At 39.5% G+C, this 18641-nt stretch overlaps 1 protein-coding gene across 4 annotated transcripts in view; it reads left to right on the top strand.

Moving 5' to 3' along the window:
* Positions 1-5: 5 nt before the first annotated feature.
* The window catches only part of dnm1l (dynamin 1 like), a 38254-nt gene continuing 19618 nt past the window's right edge, over positions 6-18641 (top strand). For 2 of the 4 annotated variants that reach the window (XM_008110388.3, XM_008110386.3), the window contains exons 1-3: positions 6-247; positions 11785-11932; positions 18142-18180. In XM_008110388.3, coding sequence (XP_008108595.1) covers positions 146-247; positions 11785-11932; positions 18142-18180 — 289 coding nt within the window. In that variant the 5' untranslated portion in view covers positions 6-145. The remainder of the gene's footprint in view (positions 248-11784; positions 11933-18141; positions 18181-18641) is intronic. The other 2 variants (XM_008110389.3, XM_008110387.3) reach the window with 1 other exon arrangement.

The raw sequence follows: 18641 nt of genomic DNA, 5'->3' as shown, positions 1-18641 counted from the left end.
GCGGGGCCGGCGCCAGGGGTCGGCGGCGGGGGAAGGTGCCAGAGCGTGAGCCCTTCCCTGCCGCCGCCGCTTCCTCCATTCATTGCCCTTCGCCTCCTTCGCCCCGACCCTTTGCCCGCTCGCTGCTCCTTCCCCTGCCGCCGCCATGGAGGCGCTGATTCCCGTCATCAATAAGCTGCAGGACGTCTTCAACACGGTGGGCGCCGACATCATCCAGCTGCCGCAGATTGTGGTGGTGGGGACGCAGGTGAGGCGGGCCGCTTGGGGGCGGGGCCTGGGCGCGAGTGGGCGGGGCCTTAGCTCAAATGGGCGGCGCTTAAGCCAGGATGACCTCAGCCTGGCCAGAAGGTCCAGGGAGGGGTGGGTTAAGGATGGCTTTTATTTTAATTACTCTTATGAATATTTGTATTGGGGTTTTATTATTTGATTGGAGGGTTGGCATACACATGTAGTCTCCCTTATCTGAAATGCTTGGAACCAGACTACGTATTTTGGAATATTTTGCATAAGGTTGACTAAGGCAAAAGCCATGAAAGGCCGGCAGTATCTTATAATTCAACTTAATAAATAGTTGATTAAATGTTTCCATGGGAATACTGTTGCATTTCCATATTTCCAATACCATAGTATCATATTTCCAATATTATTTTCCAACATAACAATTTCCAATACCATAGCATCATATTTCCAATATTATTCTCCTATACAATGATTTTCAGCACTATAGTATATTTCTAATATTATTTTCTAATGCAAGTATTTCCAGTATCATAGCATTATATTTCCAATACCATTTCCAATACAATGATTACCAATACCATAGCACCATTTTTCCAATTCCATTTCCATTTCAACTATTTCCAGTACCATAGTATCATATTTCAATACTATTTCCACTACAATTATTTCCAATACCATAGTATCATATTTCTAATATTATTTTTCAATGCAATGATTTCCAATGCCACAGCATGTTTAGATAATAAATTCACATTATGTGTGAAAAATCAAATCTCATCAATGGCATCCAGTACTATAGCATCATATACAGGATATTTAGGACCCCTTTGTGACTTTTGGCCCACCCTGTACATTATGAGATACCAAGGAGACGGGACCCAAATCCAAACATGAAACTTATTTACTTATTTATTTGCCTTGTTTTATACCCCGCCCTCTGTCCTTCATTGGGGCACTCAGACCAACTAAATAGGAAATTTATGTTTCTAATACACCTTAGCCACATAACCCAAGGGTAATTTTATATGGGATATTTTAAATAATTTTGTGCATGAAGCAAAGCTTTCTTATATTGAACTATCAGAAAACAAAGGGGCCGCTATGGGTACATCTTCACTGTGGAATTAATCCAGTTTGACACCATTTTCCTAGCGTAGTGTCATGGGATTGTGTAGTTTTACAAGGTTTTTAGCCTTGTCTGCCAAAGAGTATTGCAAACCCCAGAATTCCATACCATTGTGCTATGGCAGTTTTCAAATTGCATTTTCAGTGTAAATGTGCCCTATGCCAACCCCCCCCCCCCCAACCCGGTGGACGGTTTTGTATTTTGGAGGATTTGGGGTTTCTGGATAAGGAATATTCACCCTGTTTTTACTGCCTATTGCAGGTATTATTCACTGTTGATTAAGAGGGGAATTATTAGTGTTCGGAGTACATTGCAATCCCTATAGAGCTCCACCTTATTGGCATTCTACTCAGTTGAAGGGGGTGCCTTCCAGATTGAAGGATTGAAGTGGGGTGGGGAGATACAATTTTCAGATCCTGTCCTAATTAAACAATTTGTTCCTGAAAGATAAAAAGCAGCTCTGGGTGATATCTTGGAGGCACAGGCTGTCCTAGTGCTGCTGAAGCTCTTGCATACCTCACAGTAAACGTCCTTTTTAAGATTGCAGCAAGAGTCTACATTATTAGTATTCAGTGCAACAGACTTATGTAGTAGATTTAGACTTTTAAAAAACCACCAAGGTAATTCTGGCAGAAAAGAGGCTGGTTAGGAGGTTCCTTGGGGACATTGGGGTATCTGTTCTTGGAAATGAGAGCGATCTTGCTCTGAGCCAGAAAGGCAATTCTGATGTCCTTAAAGCTGATAGGAAACGATATGAGTGCCATAAATGCAAAGAAAGAACATAGAGCTTCAGATCACTGCTGCCTGTGGAGTCTGAGGGTTCATCTACATTGCAGAAATAATGGAGTTGAAACCTGTTTAACTGTCATGACTCAATAGTATGGAATTCTGGGAGTTGTAGCTGGTTTGACACCAGCATTCTTTGAGATAGAATACTAAAGACCTTGCAAAACTACAACACCTATGATTCCGTAGCATTGAGCCAAGGCAGGTGAAGTGGTGCCAAACTGCATGAATTCTACAGTGTAGATGTGCTTTGAGTGTACAGTAATCCTTAGTAGTGTATGTGAAATAATGTCCTCACTTGGACCATGTAATGCCCAATTGTCATGATAGACAAACTAGGGAACGAACATTCAAAGATTGTTATGCTGTCCAGTCAGTCTATACCTAAGAACAGGAGTCCCCAAACTTAAGGCCTGCAGGCCAGATGCAGCCTTCCAAGGTCATTTATTTGGCCTCCACTCCAATTTTTAGACTAAGGGTCACCCTAAGTCTGAAACAACTTGAAGGCACACAACAAAAATAATCCTAATTAACTTGACTATCTCATCAGCCAAAAGCAGGCACACACTTACCATTGAAAACTGGTAAGTTTATATTGGTTAAATTGTTCTTTTAAATATTGTATTTGTTCTTTCATGGTTTTTTTGTACTACAAATAAGATGTGTGTAATGTACATAGGAATTAGTTCACTTTTTTCAAACTATTGTCCCCCCCCCCCCCCACACACACACACCACCACCACCACCACAGTCTGAGGGACTGTGAAGTGTGGCCCTCTGCTTAAAAGGTTTGCAGACCCCAGCCTAAAATTGAATGTGAATCCCTAGGCCAACATTTTTTTCAGCTGTACATACTGACTCAAGTAAGAGTTAAAACTAGACTGGGAAAAAAGAAAGAGTGAGAGGGATGTGAGAACAACAAGGGAAATGATTGAAGCATATGAGAAATGATTCTGAGAACAGACTTGAGGCATATGATATAGTTCTGCTGCTAACATAAAACAAGGCTGTGGCTTGTTAGCTGCCTGGCCGAGTAATGAGCAATACAGAAACCACTTTCAGTTCTACAGAGAAAGGGTGTGGCTATAACTGCTGATCAATAATTCAGGGATGAAAACCTGAAAATGGAGAGATCTGAAACATCAAGTAGTAATTGATATGCAGGATTAAAAAAATGGGAAAGTCAAGACCTCCAAAGGACCTAGAGGTCCTTTGGAGACTGGGCAGAATCAAGTTATATTCCAACTAGAGTTGACCTGCTAAAATCAATGGGACGTGGGTAAGCAGTGACATACAAGTGTCATTCACTTGAGTGTATCTGATATTCAGGCTAAGATTGGATTTATTTCATTTATAGAACTTAGGCAGATAAATGTGCAGAAAGATAGTCAGATATCTGAGCATTTAGGGCTTTGAAGGTAAGCTTGAACTGTGCCTCTGGAAACCAGATTTTTTTTTGTGACAGGAGCAACTTGAGAAACTGCAAGTTGCTTCTGGTGTGAAAGAATTGGCCATCTTGCAAGGACATTGCCCAAGGGGTATCTGGATGTTTGATGTTTTACCATCCTTGTGGGAGGCTTCTCTCATGTCCTCTCATGGGGAGCTGGAACTGACAGAGGGAGCTCACCCTCTATCCCTGGATTTGAACCACCGACCTATAGGTCAGCAGTCCTGCCGGCACAAGGGTTTAACCCATTGCGCCACTGGGGGCATTGGGTAAGCCTGGGCAAGTCACATACTCTTAGCCCCAGAAACCCCTGTGATAGTATTGCTATAAGTAGTAAACAACTTGAAGGCACACAACAAAAACAAGAGTCAACACATATTGCACATTCCTTTCAAGCTCTGACCAGCAATTTGTTTGTTTTCTTTTCTCTTTTTAATAGCTCTCTTGCATATGGCTTTTCTGCCTTAATTCTTATTTGCTTAGTATAGAGACTTGGTTTTTATGCACTAAAAGCATGAATCATCACATCACCCTTAGATGCAGCTTCATTTTGGATTGAACATGTTGATTTCTGCTGTTGTGCTTTCCTCCTCCATGCCTCTACTTGCTTCATGCTTCACTGATACTACCAGGTTGGAAAATATGCTTTGTTGAACTTCGGTGACCTAATTTTTAATCTCTGTGGACCCAATTTAGACCTACTTAGAAAGTGTTCCCATGTAGAACTGGAGCAGTATTACACAGATGTCCCCGCCTTGCTTTTCCAGCTGTATTTTATACATATGAAAAATTAATGTTAGAATTCCCTTTTAAGATCAGGGGAGTTCCACTTAGTAGTTGAGTGATCTAGTACTTTTTCTGTTGTATGTGCAGGAAAGTGAACAAATCTTCTTGCAGGTTTCTTTGCAGTGGTTACTTAGGGTGGATCGGTGTTGCTTCATACAAAACAGGGAAACTTCATTTATCTCAATCAAACCATTCCAACATTTGTAGGTGATTCATCAGTTGTCTACCTTGTACTCATGGGCTTTGTTGTATCATGTGGCATCAGTCTCTCAATTTTAATTGCATTGGGTTCTTATATCAATGAAGTAACACATACATCGAGGACCAAACCCAGCCTAGTCATTGCAAGAGTCTGGGTCATTAGGTACATGTTTTGGAAGCTGTTAAGAATATAAAGGGGGTGAGGTATAGAATACAATAATAGAGTTGGAAGAGACTATATGGGCCAACTAAAAGCACAATCAAAGCACCCCCGATAGATGGCCATACAGCCTCTGTTTAAATTTCCACCATACCCCGAGTCGGAGAGTTCTACCGTTGAACTGCTCTCACAGTCAGGAACTTCCTTCTGACGTTCAAATAGAATATGCTTTCCTGCCATTTGAACCCCTTGTTCTGAGTCCTAGTCTCCTGGGCAGCAGAAGACGGACCTTCTCCCTCTTCCTTATGACATTCTTTCACATTTTAAAACTTGGCTATCATATCTCCTTTCAGTCAAAGAGTGATCTGACCATTGATCACCGGTGGAGCCATCTATAGCCGTTGAAACCTATGTGTATGCTATGTTGTGAGAAAATAACTGTTACTTAAAACAGCACACAGTACATCAGTGGTTCTCAACCTGTTGGTCCCCAGATGTTTTGGCCTTCAGCTTCCAGAAATCCTAACAGCTGGTAAACTGGATTACTGGGAGTTGTAGGCCAAAACACCTGGGGACCCACAGGTTGAGAACCACTGCAATACAGCAAATGAAACGTGCAATCTGCAATGAGCACAATGATGCTATGTCCTTCTGTGCTTGATTGCCCGACCCCATAGAGATGCCACAGCTTGGGCGAACCCCAGCATCCCTTTAGATGCCCAGTGCAGAGGCTTGGATGGGAAAAGGAGTTGGTGAAAACTGCATGCTAAAGCTGCAGCATGCCAAAGTACAAGGAAGGAAAAGAGGTACAGTAGAGTCTCACTTATCCAACATTCACTTATCCAACGTTCTGGATTATCCAACACAGTCTGCCTTTTAGTAGTCAATGTTTTTGTAATCAATCTTTTCAATACATTGTGATGTTTTGGTGCTAAATTCGTAAATACAGTAACTGCATAACATTGCTATGTATTGAACTGCTTTTTCTGTCAAATTTGTTGTAAAACATGATGTTTTCATGCTTAATTTGTAAAATCATAATGTAATTTGATGTTTAATAGGCTTTTCCTTAATCCCTCCTTATTATCCAACATACTCGCTTATCCAACGTTCTGCCGGCCCGTTTAGGTTGGGTAAGTGAGACTACTGTAATAGGGAAGAAGTGGCTGTTTGAATGAAGAGAGGTGAAAAGTTAATTGTGTTGCAGTTGTAGTTTGTAAGCCACTTTTAGAAGGCTTCACATTGAAAGGTAAACAAAAATAGTGTAATAAAAGGACAGATGGACAAGGAGAAGCACCTGGAGCTTTTCCTGCACCGTCTGGCCATAGTGACATCTACATCTACCATCTCACAAGAACAGCGTGACTTTGGGAACTGAAAGGTCTGTGTACATTCATGAGCAAGAAAGAAGGCAGGGGTGAGTAAAGGTGATTGGAAGATGGAAAGTAAAAGAACATTTCTTTCCTCTAAGGGGGTTGTGCCAAGTGGACTTTGAAAAGTATAGAAAGATGTAATGTCACAGGAGGGAGGAAAATGGCATATGCAGAGGAGGAGAGGGAGGAAAAATACGAATTGGGGAATTGGCAATACTATAATTATAATGATCAAATAATTATGCAAAACTACTACATCAACCATCATTTTGTGATTTGCTCTGCCCTTGGATTCTATTTTGTGACTGATCAGCCTTGGCCATTTAAATTTTTCTCTAGTGGGATTTGAATCACTAGGTGAAAGAGACACGATTGTGGGATAGTGCAGCCTATGGCAAACAAAACAATCGGAAAATAAAATGTCCTTTCCAATTATATAGTGGATGATACTGTTTGCTAAGTAAATACTTTTTACTTCAGGTTGCAGTGGAGAGGCATATCTGGCACAGTTCCATTGTGCTGCCCTGGACAGCCATCTAAGTCTAAATGAAACTGAACTTAAAATATGCTGTATACACACTGGAAAAGTGTGTTTCCCATCTTTTTGGAGCTGGACCAATTAAGGAAAGCAGTACCTGAACCCAAATGGTTTTAGTTAATAGTATTTTGGATTATGCGATAAAGCATTTCTTTTGCATTTTGAACTTTTTTTGTATTTTGCTATTTTGAGTTTTTGTTGATCTCTTACTGATAATCTGTTTTTGCTTTCCTTATTGAAAGTTTACAGTTTGTTGTAGTATTTTCTCCTCCTACTTTTGGTACATTCAACTTTTTAACAAAGTTTTTTCCATTTGAAAATTTCCTTGGTTTTGGCATCTTCCTTGGTTTGCTATAGCTTTTAAAATCTGTGTTACACATTTTATTATCATGGTTTTAACTTTCCTTCAAGCACTCCATACCTGATTGATTTCAACAAAAAACATTTTCAGACACTTAAGGAAAAAGAGGGAAGCTCATTTTTTGTTATGACTTTTTTTGGGAAATACAAGTTATATAAATACCTGCATGTATAAGCTTTTGCCTTTTTACAAGCATACATTTGGATTTTTTTAAAGCAGCTGTGGGTTTTCCTCCACTTAATTCATTGGCAACAAAATTGTCTGAGGATTATATAATAGTAATGGTGAGTAAGACTTAAAAATAGTGCTGTTGGAAAGAAGCTGGTTTTCTTATGAGGAAATGTTCTGCTTGGATTTTAAACCACATTTGCAATTGAAGATGCTGGACAAATTATAAACCAAAAAAACCAAAATACAATCTCTTATTCATGTGGAATGCCATATGCACAAATCACTTCTAAAATGGATTGGTTCATGCAGCTTGAACATGTTTGGTATCTGTAGCCAGCTAGCATCTACAAGCAAACAAGCAACATGTCCCCTTATTAGAAAAACACTCCAGTATAATTCACTGGGGAAAAAACATTTAAAATGTATTGTGGAAAATCTCAAGCCAAACCAAAGCAAAAGCTAAAGCTGCGAGCAGCAATCGGACTGAAGCACAATTGATTTGTCTCTCTCTAGAGCCAGGACATAGCTAAGAAATGGAGGTGCTCGCCCTGTTTATATAGACCTAGCTTGGGTAAGACATTTCACAGCTTTCTTCTATTCTGATTACCTCAACAGGAAGGGCTCAGAGGGAAACCCGTGTTAGTACGTGGCAGCCTCTCTGCATTTTCCTGAATAGAAACCAAAAGTAGCCACGATTGGCAGCCGCGTGGTCTACTTTGGATGATAAAAGATGGAGGTGGAGCCTTTGCTGTTACGGGGGTCTGAATCAGCTGAAGACTGTTTTTAAAAATGGATCCATACACAACCCTATTAGCTAGTATAGCGAGAAAGAATATTCAAAGTACTCCCAACATTTAGGGGGTTGCACTTTGCCCATCACTGTGTTATAGAAATCTCTTCTGTGTGATCTAACCTAGAATTTGAATGACACAGGTAATATGGCCTCTTCTTCACTTTTCCTTCTGCACCCAACCCCTGTGTATTCTGCATTTGCTATGTTGGATATTTTCAATTTATATTATATTCATAGTGTCATAACATTTTCAGGTGGTTTTTTATCTTTGCCACAAAGGCCCTTCAAAATTTTACTAAATATGATAAAATTCAAATAAAGAAAAATAAAATACAAATATACACACCCTAGCAGCAGATACTTTTGTGTTAAGAACTAATCTCAGTTCTCAGTCTGGGAGATTCGAAGGCCTTTGCTGATTTTGTAAAGGAATGATGTCAGTGAAGTGGGCCATGTGAATGTGCATGAAAAGCTAGGCTTCCTCTTTTCTTTTCATTTCCTACCAAGATAATGTTTTTCCTCTTCTGAGCTGTGTCACAGGAAGAGAAACAAAGTGAAACTGACACTAATTAGCGGTTCATACTGCAAATTCTCCAGTTGAGCGGTACCAGACAGGGCACAAGTAGAAGCAAATTTATGCCCCTTCAGTTAGTCCAGTATGTTGGCCATAGATGTGATGCATTATGGTGTGTGTGGTATGAAGAAAATAATAATCAGTAAAGGCTTTTAACTCTGCTGGAGTGAGAATTGAGATTTATAACACAAGGGGATTTGCTTCCTGCTTTTGGGAAGGAGGAAAGACCTTGGTTGCCAGTTATCAGGATGCAGAGGTGCTAGTGAACACACATTGCAAACATATCCTGGATAACAGTGTCCCAAACAATTTCAGAAGAAAATCCTGTAAAGCATTTGCCCTTAAATAACTAGATATGCCACAACATAGGCAAAAGAGGCAAAAGCAAGAAGTGAAGGTACCATCACCAGGGGCTTGGAGGGAAGGGGCAGTGTTTGTTTCCCTTGCTGCCCCTGGCTCAGCTCCTGGGGACTCTGGCCACTTGGTGCTGCCAGACTCCATCTTGACCCACCTCCGTTTCAGCATCCTGGGGTCAGCACAGAGATACTGGCATTTTTTCTTCCGGCCATGGTCCTTGACTCACCTGGGCCCTCTCGAGTGAATGCTGGCACTGCGACACCAGTTTTGTCTCATTGCCTGATGGAACATCTGCTCCTTTAAAACTATGTTTTAATGTTTTATTGCATGTATATGTTTTAATTGTTTTATAATTTGATAAGTTATATTTATTATTTGTTGTATAATGCGGCATTGAATTTTGCCATAATCTGTAAGCCGCTCTGAGTCCCCTTCGGGGTTGACAAGAGCAGGGTATAAATATAGTAAATAAATAAATAAATAAACATTCAATTGCTCTGATGTATAATTTATACTCAGGTCAAGGAGCTATCACGTGAATAGAATATGGTGGATTGAAATAGTTTCCAATAGGCAAGGGGGTCATATAGGGCTACATTTGATAACCCTATCTCTTTAACGTGTACACTGAACATATCATATGGAATGCAGAATTAAGCTCAGAGGAAGGAGGTGTGAAAATTGGTGGATGGAACTTTAATCAGCCTCTCTATTTACTCTGTTTAAAATATGCAGATGACACTTTACATCTAGAAGAAAATAACAATGATTTGTAAAGATCTGAAAAAATTCAAAGAAGATAATTCAATTGCAGGTTTACAGTTGAACGTTAAGAAAACAAAAATAGTCACTTCAGATTTTCCATACATTGGCTCAGTCATTAGTTAGAATGAAGACTTCAGCCAAGAAATCATAAAACTCAGAAAGGCAGCTATGAAGGAACTAGACAGGATCCTGGAAAGGAAAATGTGCATAATTGAATAATACAGTTAGGAGTTTCAATGTCATGTTTCTAATTTTTATATATGGTTGTTAGAGTTGGACAGTGAAGAAAACTGATTGGATAAAAGTCAACTCATTAGAAATGTTATAGATATATCCTGGACCACTAAAAAGAGAAATAAATGGGTCCTAAAACAAATCAAGCTTGAAGTCCCCCTAGAAATTAAGATGTCTATATTGAGACAGTTGTACTTTGGATACATCATGAGAAGACATAACTCAATAGAGAAGAAAATGATGCTTGGTCAGCTAGAAGGCACTATTACAGATAGACTCATACATGGACACTACAGCTGTGCAAGTAAGATCTCAGCAGGGCTGTTGAAGACTTGGAGGTCTCTGTTGATGAGTTTCCATAAGTCAACAGCCACTTGATAGTGAGGGGAATAATTCTCAGTGTCACTAGCTATGTGTACTTGAGCTTATCTAAGCCCATAAGAGTCTTCAGGAAATAAAAGATTTTCCTGAATATCATATAAGTTTATTGAACAAGTGAGGATTTCAGGTGCATATCGAGAGGACTCCTATTTGAAGGAACTATCACACCCATAGAAGATTCGTGTCTCCTACATTAAATAAAGGCCTAAATAGGGGTGAGATAGGTATAGCCTATAAAGCGCTAAATGGTTCCGGCCCAGCCTACTTGTCCGAACGTATCTCCCGCTATGTCCCATCACAGAACTTGAGATCTTCCGGGGAGGCCCTGCTCTTGGTCCTGCCAGCCTCACAGGTGCGGCTGGCGGGGACGAGGGACAGGGCCTTTTCAGTGGTGGCCCCCCGCCTATGGAACGCCCTCCCAAACAAAATTAGACAAGCTCCCTCCCTCCTGTCTTTCCGAAAAAGAACAAAAACGTGGTTATGGGAGCAGGCATTTGAGCATGAGTAGCAGCAGAATTGCAATATGAATATGTGACTCATTGACAGACCCCCACTTGGACATGAAAAATGTGCCTGAAATGTATATTTAGATGGATAATTATGCACGTTTTTAATTTATATTTTAATTTTCATTGTAATTTTTAATCTTGTGAAGACTTTTAATCTGATGTCAACTGTGTTTCTGATGTATATTGTAAGCCGCCCTGAGTCCCCTGATGGGTGAGAAGGGCGGGGTAGAAATGATGTAATAAATAATAATAATAAAATAAATAAATATATGTGTTATGCTTTTACTGTATGTCTGCCCTCTTCTGAATAAGCAAATGTATGAGTGTGCATCTTCTATTGCATGTGTGTAGAGGGAAACAGACTTGTGGCTTTATAAATGTGGATCCTAGAACAACAATGCAGAAGTCCAAAGTGTGTGTTCGAGAAGTTTGTAAAAACAGTTGATGGATCAGGTCCACAGCCGTACTACTGTTTGGTTCCATAAGAGAACACACTAAATGTATTGGGTTTGTAATTAAATACATGGATTTGTATAGAATAATTCAATTAAGAAAGCTGATAGGACAAAAATCACCTTATGTGGTCCCTGGATTTGTACTGGACCGTGAGTTAGCAGCTGCTGGTCTGCAGAGAGTTTTCATGAAAGAAACAGTTGTAGCCAATGGCACAGATAAAGTACTGATCTCCGGTGCAATTTTTTAAGAAAAAATGATTGCTCATTCCCATTTCAGCTTGAGAAGCACTGGCATAATAGAAAAATTCTTCAAATGTGTGTTTTTGAGTTCTGTGGGCTGCTATCACTATCCTGACACAACCTAGACATGTTTCAACAGGGAGATCTGCCTGTTCTTGAAAACCAAGTGCTCTGGGGAAGGTTTTGTAGTGATGTCTGCCAAAGATTTGTGGATAATCAGACTTTGTAATTTGTTTCAAGGCTGTTGGATCAGTGGAGTGAATGTTTCCTGACATGTCCATTTTCAGAGTAGTGGCAAAAGTTCGGTGCTGGAAAGCCTGGTGGGAAGAGACCTGCTCCCCAGAGGCACGGGGATTGTTACCCGAAGACCACTCATCCTGCAGCTGGTGCACGTCTCTCCAGAGGATCGTCGGAAAACAGCTGGAGATGAAAACGGTAAGGGCTGCAAGTTACAGGATTAAAAATAATTGTTGATCACATTTTGTTCTCACACAGTCATGCCAAATGAAGAAAACATTTGAAACTGTGCTCTGCTTTGTGACATTTCTCCCTCCCCTTAGTGGCTAATTCTATTTGTTCAGCATCTTGTAAGAAAGGCCTACTTTTTGGATCTTCATATGAGTAGCAGGAATCAGCTCACTCCTGTATTCAACAGTTGTAGATCTGAAGAAGCAGCACTGTGAAAACTGGCATACAATGAGGCTCATAGGATATTTTCACTATTTCATTTTGTGTCACAGACTCATAGAGTTGGAAAAAATTGCAATAGTCATAAAACTCCCTGCCACTGCAGGAATCCACAGCTAAAGCAGCCCTGTCAGGTGGCCATCCACTTCTTTGAAAACAAAAAAGAGCTTTAAAAAATTGTGTCAGAAGCGTCTTCAAAACATACTGCGGGTCGCTTCTGATGTGAGAGAATTGGCTGTCTACAGAGACGTTGCCCAGGGGATGCCTGGATGTGTTACCATCCTGCTGGGAGGCTTCTCTCATGTCCCTGCAAGCTAGAGCTGATAGACAGGAGCTCACCTTATCTTGCAGATTCGAACTAGCAACCTTCATGTCAGCAGTTCAGCTGGCACAAGGGTTTAACCCATTGCGCCACCATGGGTCCTACAAAAAAGAGCTTACCATGTTCTGTGGTAGCTGTTGTTGAATAGCTGTTATTGTCAAATTCAATACCTTCTTTCTCAAGTTTGATTGGAATCTTACTTAGTTTAATTTGAATTCATTGGTTCAGTACCTACTCTCAGTAGAACTTAAATATAAACCTATGGCATTAGTCCCATGGTCACCTCTTATTATTTAATTAATATACCACCTTTCTTCAGCTATTTAAAAGTAGGAGGTCACATGTGGTTCACTCTTACAGGCGTATATCACAACTATTTGTTGGGGCTAGTTCTGCTGTTCTGTGTGTTCAAATCAATTCTGATGTAAGAAGACTCTCTTCTAGGTAAAAGCTATTGCAAAGAGGTTTGCTATTTGTTGTTGAAGGCTTTCATGGTTGGAATCACAGGGTTGCTGCGAGTTTTCCGGGCTGTATGTCCATTTTCCAGAAGCGTTCTCTCCTGACATTTCACCACATCTATGGCAGGCATCCTGACAACCTCTGACTATGCCTGCCATAGATGTGGGTGAAACATCAGGACATAGTGCTTCTGGAACTTGGCCATACAGCCTGGAAAACTCACAACAACCCAGGATTGCTATTGCCTTACTCAAAGGCTAAGAGCGTGTGACTTGTCCTGGGTCAGTCTGTGGTTGCAATGGATGCATAGAGATTTGGTCCTGGTCCAATACTGTACAGGATTTGGTTATTCCTGGATTTGAATTATGTGATAACTTTAGAAATCTCAAGGTCCTCCAGTGCAACTCTATAGTCAACTTCCTCTATAGGTTGATCATGGAATTGCACTGGAGGACCTAGGGTTTCTTAGACAAACATTCTCACAGGCTACAAAAATAGTGGGTTTTTTAGTCAAGGTTTACCCATTTTTGTGGAGACTGCTCCCCAACCCCAGGGTACTTTTTATATGAGAAAATTTTGTATTGTCAAAGTAGACTAGTTAACTTTGCTTTCTTATATTGATTGCTTATATTAATAGTCCACAATTAACTTCTTGGTGAAGTCAAAGGTTAAGAAGTAACTGATTATGAGTTGGAGCTTGTTCAGTATTTTGAATGTGACATAGTCCTTCCCCCAACCTTAGCTGGGGGAAGGAGGAATGGTGTGTGAAAAGATACAACTCCTACTATATTGGCTAACAAAGCCAATAGTGAGGGATAATAAGATTTACAGTACATCAGTATTTGGAAGATCACAAGTTCTGCTACTAAAAATAAGTTAACTATTTTCTTAACATAAGTGGGAACTGAAGTTCCTTTTCTCCACGTTTCTAGAGGGAATGCCCTCTTCTCTTCACTAGACTGAATGTTATCTTTTGGAAATAATTATAACATTATTTTCTCCCTGGGGACAAAATATATGTTTTAATTCATTAAGACTGCATGAATCCTTTTTAATTTTAGATTTTTAAAAACACCAAATAAAAACAACAGGGTCACATGTGTGTTGTTCAATCAGCATAAATCCCCTTTCAGTGTTTGTGCTTGATTTCAGTATTTTGAGTGGTTCAATTTGAACTTAAAGTTCCTTGAAGAAAAACAGATGGGTTTGAAATGTTTGTTTGTTGTTGCTGTGTGCTGTTAAAGTTAATGTCAACTAATACTAAACCCATTAATGAGAAATCATCCAGATCCTTGGTTGTTATCTGCCCTACTCAGGTCTTGCAAACTCAGGGATGTAAGCTTTTGATTGAATTGTTTCCTGGATGGCATGGAGGAGCAATCCACTTATTCATGAGTTATTCTCTTGCTCTCCAACTGAAAATGCAGGGAATAACTCAAGTGAGTGGATTTCCCCTCCTGCCATCCAACAATGAAAAAGAGGATGACTGTCTTACAGGTGTAAGACAGTCATCCCCTTTTTCTCCTGCCTCCCACTTTGCCATAAATTATTATCTTTTCCAGTGAGCGTTGTCATCTCATGGCATTTCCAAAGCAGAAGAGTTTCAGTTTAGTCATCTTCACTTATAATGAGAGTTCAGGCTTCATTTGTCTTAAGACTTGCTAATTTGTCTTTTTAGTGGTCCATGGTATCCATAGAATTCTCCTCCAGCACCACATTTCAAATGAGTTGATTTTGTTTCTATCAGCTTTCTTCATGATAAAGATTTCACAACCATATATAGAAATCAGAACAACTACGGCCTGGGTGGATTCTGACTTTGGTAGTTCATCCTATGTCTTCACATCAGTGAATTTTATCTAGCTACTACATGGCTATCTTTCCATCCTTGTAAAATGCAGTGTGTGCCACCACTTGAATGAGCAATTTTGTAGTGATTTAAATAAAATTTTGAATCTAAAAAAATACCAGTCTATTTACATAATAACATGTATTGACAGTGAGATACACTTAGGTTATTAAACATACTTCCCAAAGCTATCTTTAATAAGAATTGGGATTTGGGGAATTGTGTGTTTATCCTTATGCATATCGATTTCTCCCACTCTTTTTGCTATGGAATGATTATAAAGGTGAGTTGTGTGTAATGGCTGGCTAAAATATATAGTCAGATATTTTATATACTTTAACATCTCCTCTTGCCCTGATTTTCAGCATCTTAGGACACACTTTACTGCTTGGTACAAGTTAAAAAGGAAGCAAGACTTTTGCCCTTTCTACAACCAAAGGATTATTTTGGACTTTCCGCTACATCTGCTTCATCCTTTTAATTTAGGCTTTAAGCCTTCTCAGTGGGGATACTATCTCTTCTGTGGTGTTTTTAAGCAGAATCAGAAAACTCCGAAAATGCAATTAGTGTTTCTTTTTGTAATCACATAAAACAGGGCCTATCTGAAAAAAAAATGCTGATCTCCTTTCATTTTCAAAGTGTAGCAGTTTTCATGACTCACAAGCCTATTTCCCCATGTTCTCCGTAAGACAATCATTATCTTGGGGGATTCCAGGGTACCATACACATAGAACAATAAGCAATTTTAAACAATTCCAGATTAAAATGATAAAATAACTTAAATAGTGTAAAATGTATTAATCATGACTACAAGTTAAACAGTTTGAGAGACTACAATTTTAATAATCAATGTACTAATAATGAAGTTTCTATACGTTTAAAGTAAATTAAATCCCAGAGGCTTTAATTAAAAAACCATGTCTTGATTCAGCGCTGGAGAGACCCCAAGGGATAGGTATTCCATAACTGGGGTGTAACAGTTCAAAAGGTCCTCTCTCATGTGTCTCTACCCCACTATTCACAGTAGTGGGACCCAGAGAAGAGCCCCTTCTGCAGACCTCTCAGTCAGGTATGTGTAGGGAGAGTTGCTCCTTCAGGTAGTACTTTAGGCAGTATTAAGCTAGGTAGGCCAGTGTTACGAAGCTTTTTGTGTTCTTCTCCTCAAGATGCCCACAGTCAGAAGGTCACATAAGCTTCTCAAAGTTGCTCGCTTCTAAAATAGACAATATCAGAGCCTGATGGTCCAAAGTCCAAAACAGTATGAAGAAGCTTCCTATATTCCTAAATTGTAAAGTGATGTTACTGAGCCTAGAACAAACCTAGTAGGCAGAGATGAGTCATAGCGTTACCTGAAGGGATTTCTTTTATTGGTTATTAAAGACAGAAAAGAAAATGATAGCAATTCTTTAGATGCTTGTAGTAAGAAATTTCCCTCCCCTCCTTAATTGCTGAGCTTTCAAAATTGTGTGTTGTGTTTAAAAAGAGTTGTTATGGATGGCAAGAAGGACAAAGCCTAATTATTTATCCAAAGATATCCCACAATTCTTCATCAAACAAATGAAGGGGGAAGGGAGAAAGAAAGAAAAGAGGAAACTGCTGCTGTTACTCCATAGAGAGTGCATTTCACCATTGTCTTACAAAAGCCTAAGTGAGGAGGCAGAAGACATTCAAATTAGGCTCTACCGGCTAAGAACATCCCAAAAGATTCTGGGGTGAGGAGACAGTTAAATTTTCATGTATGAAAATATAAAATTCATGCTGGTTAGGATTTATGGTCCAATAAAGCTGAAGGATACAGAAGAATGCTTGAATAACCCAACTGTTTTGTAGGGCATAAGCTCTTAGTTGTACTGTTCAGGGTTGTTGTTTTTTTAAAAGACTGTATGGTAACAAACACAAAAACAAAGAGTTCGAAACCTCTTTGCCAATTAATAGATTTCTTTAAAAATGTCAAAGGGAAAGTAGAAGGCCCTGGGAAGGATATCTTTTTTTGTTGCCTGTTTTAGAATTCACTTGCTGTTGACCTTCAGGATTTGTATTTATGTATTGGCCTTGCTAAATGGCAGGCCTTGTAACTCATGGTACATAGGACACTAAGCTATGACCATTACACAATCAGCTCTACTTGCAAAGCTGCCAGACATGTAAATTACTCTGAGTCCTTAAATGGATTTATGTGATCTGTCGCTCCTTCTTTGTTAAATTCACAAATGTTTGTCTTTGGATAAGTCACTTTTCCTTCCACATCCTTCTCTGTTTTTGTGTTTATGTATATTGAATGTCATAAATAATTTCACTCTACCATCTGAATAGATTGCACTGGTGGTTTTACTTGGTGAAAAAAGTTTCCTTCTCATTGTTTGGGCTGATGACTGGCCAGAATTGCAATATTTCTACTGGAATCCTCTGATTCCATCAGTTGGGTTGGGGTTCCTTTTTCTTTGTAGCCCTCTATGGTGCTGAAACCTTAATCGGAACACTTTTCCAGCCTCCTAGAGCAGTTCCTTTTAGAGAGCAAAGGGATGCTGGAGCCATTCATCTGCCTTTGGGGATGGAGAGACATCTCAGGAGGTGATAGCATTCAGTTTTGGTTTCAGTTGATCAGGAACAGCCAAGAAAAAGGGAGCCTCAGCAAGATGTCCAAGCAGCTGTAAAGCATTCATTCCCATAGAGGAAACTGAGAAAACCAGGAATTTTAATGATCAGAGATACTATGGTCTTACACAAACCCTTCCTTGCTATATTTGTCATTTTGTGCTTTAAAGTGGTTTACAACTTATGGTGTTCCTCAACTGAACCTATCATGAACTTGTCTTGAGGAAGTTTTGTTAATTGGTGTTTGGTTTTTCCTTTCTCTGAGTCTGAGAGGGTTGACTTGGTCAAGGTTATCCAGTGGGTTTCTATGACCAAGTGGAGATTTAACCTCTGGTCTGCCTGATTTTTTTACTGTATAAACTTTTCATTCTTGATTCTGATACTATTTTGGTCATACTTAACATTGCTTCTTAACAGTTTAATATAAAATACTTCTTTACATTGTAATAGTTGAGGGAATTGATCAGCCATAACGAAGTGGTCAATGATTTCTTGTTTTGAGCATTATTTTCTTGATAGTAATGTCTTGAATTATGACTATCATATAAGTAAAATCTAACTGCATTGGTGATTTCTGGATCTGCACATATCTCCTTCTGCATGCTGAAATTCCTTCAAGCCTATTAATAAGAGACAAAAGGGTAACATGAAATGATCTGGAGAAAAAGCAAGCCAAATTGTGCTGAAAAAACAACAACTAAACTTGTGATGCTGTTTTCTTTTTAACTGCAGACCCTGCAACATGGAAAAATTCAAGGCACCTTTCTAAAGGTTTCTTGTTCACTTCTTTTCCTCCCTACACAAAATCTGCATGCTTACTTATTCTAGTGCCATGCATTTCACACCACTTTTATTGCTGCCTGCTGTCCTTTTTTGCACATTTACACACTGGCCAATGTGCTCAAGAGCTAGTTGTGGTTTGCCTGTTGGCTTAGTAGGTTCTTTTTCTTATTACTTGCTTTCTTTTTTCTTTGTTTCCTGCCATCAAATTAGAATGCAATGTAGATGCCAAACTTAAAAAAATGCAAGATAGTGCTTTGTTATCACTGTCACAGTTCATTTGTTAGCAAGTTGTATTTTGATATTGGTAGAAATGTCTTTGAAATAATGTTGCCGAAGGAGCATTAAATCTGATGTGGGGAGCCGACAAATAGTGGGCCAGAAGCAGCACTGTTTCTTCATTTCCTGGAAATTCTGGGATCCAGCAGCCAGTGGCGCTCTGTCCAATATCA

This window comes from Anolis carolinensis, chromosome 5, assembly GCF_035594765.1.
Source record: "Anolis carolinensis isolate JA03-04 chromosome 5, rAnoCar3.1.pri, whole genome shotgun sequence".
NCBI lineage: Eukaryota > Metazoa > Chordata > Lepidosauria > Squamata > Dactyloidae > Anolis > Anolis carolinensis.
This window is presented reverse-complemented; position numbering and strand designations above follow the sequence as displayed.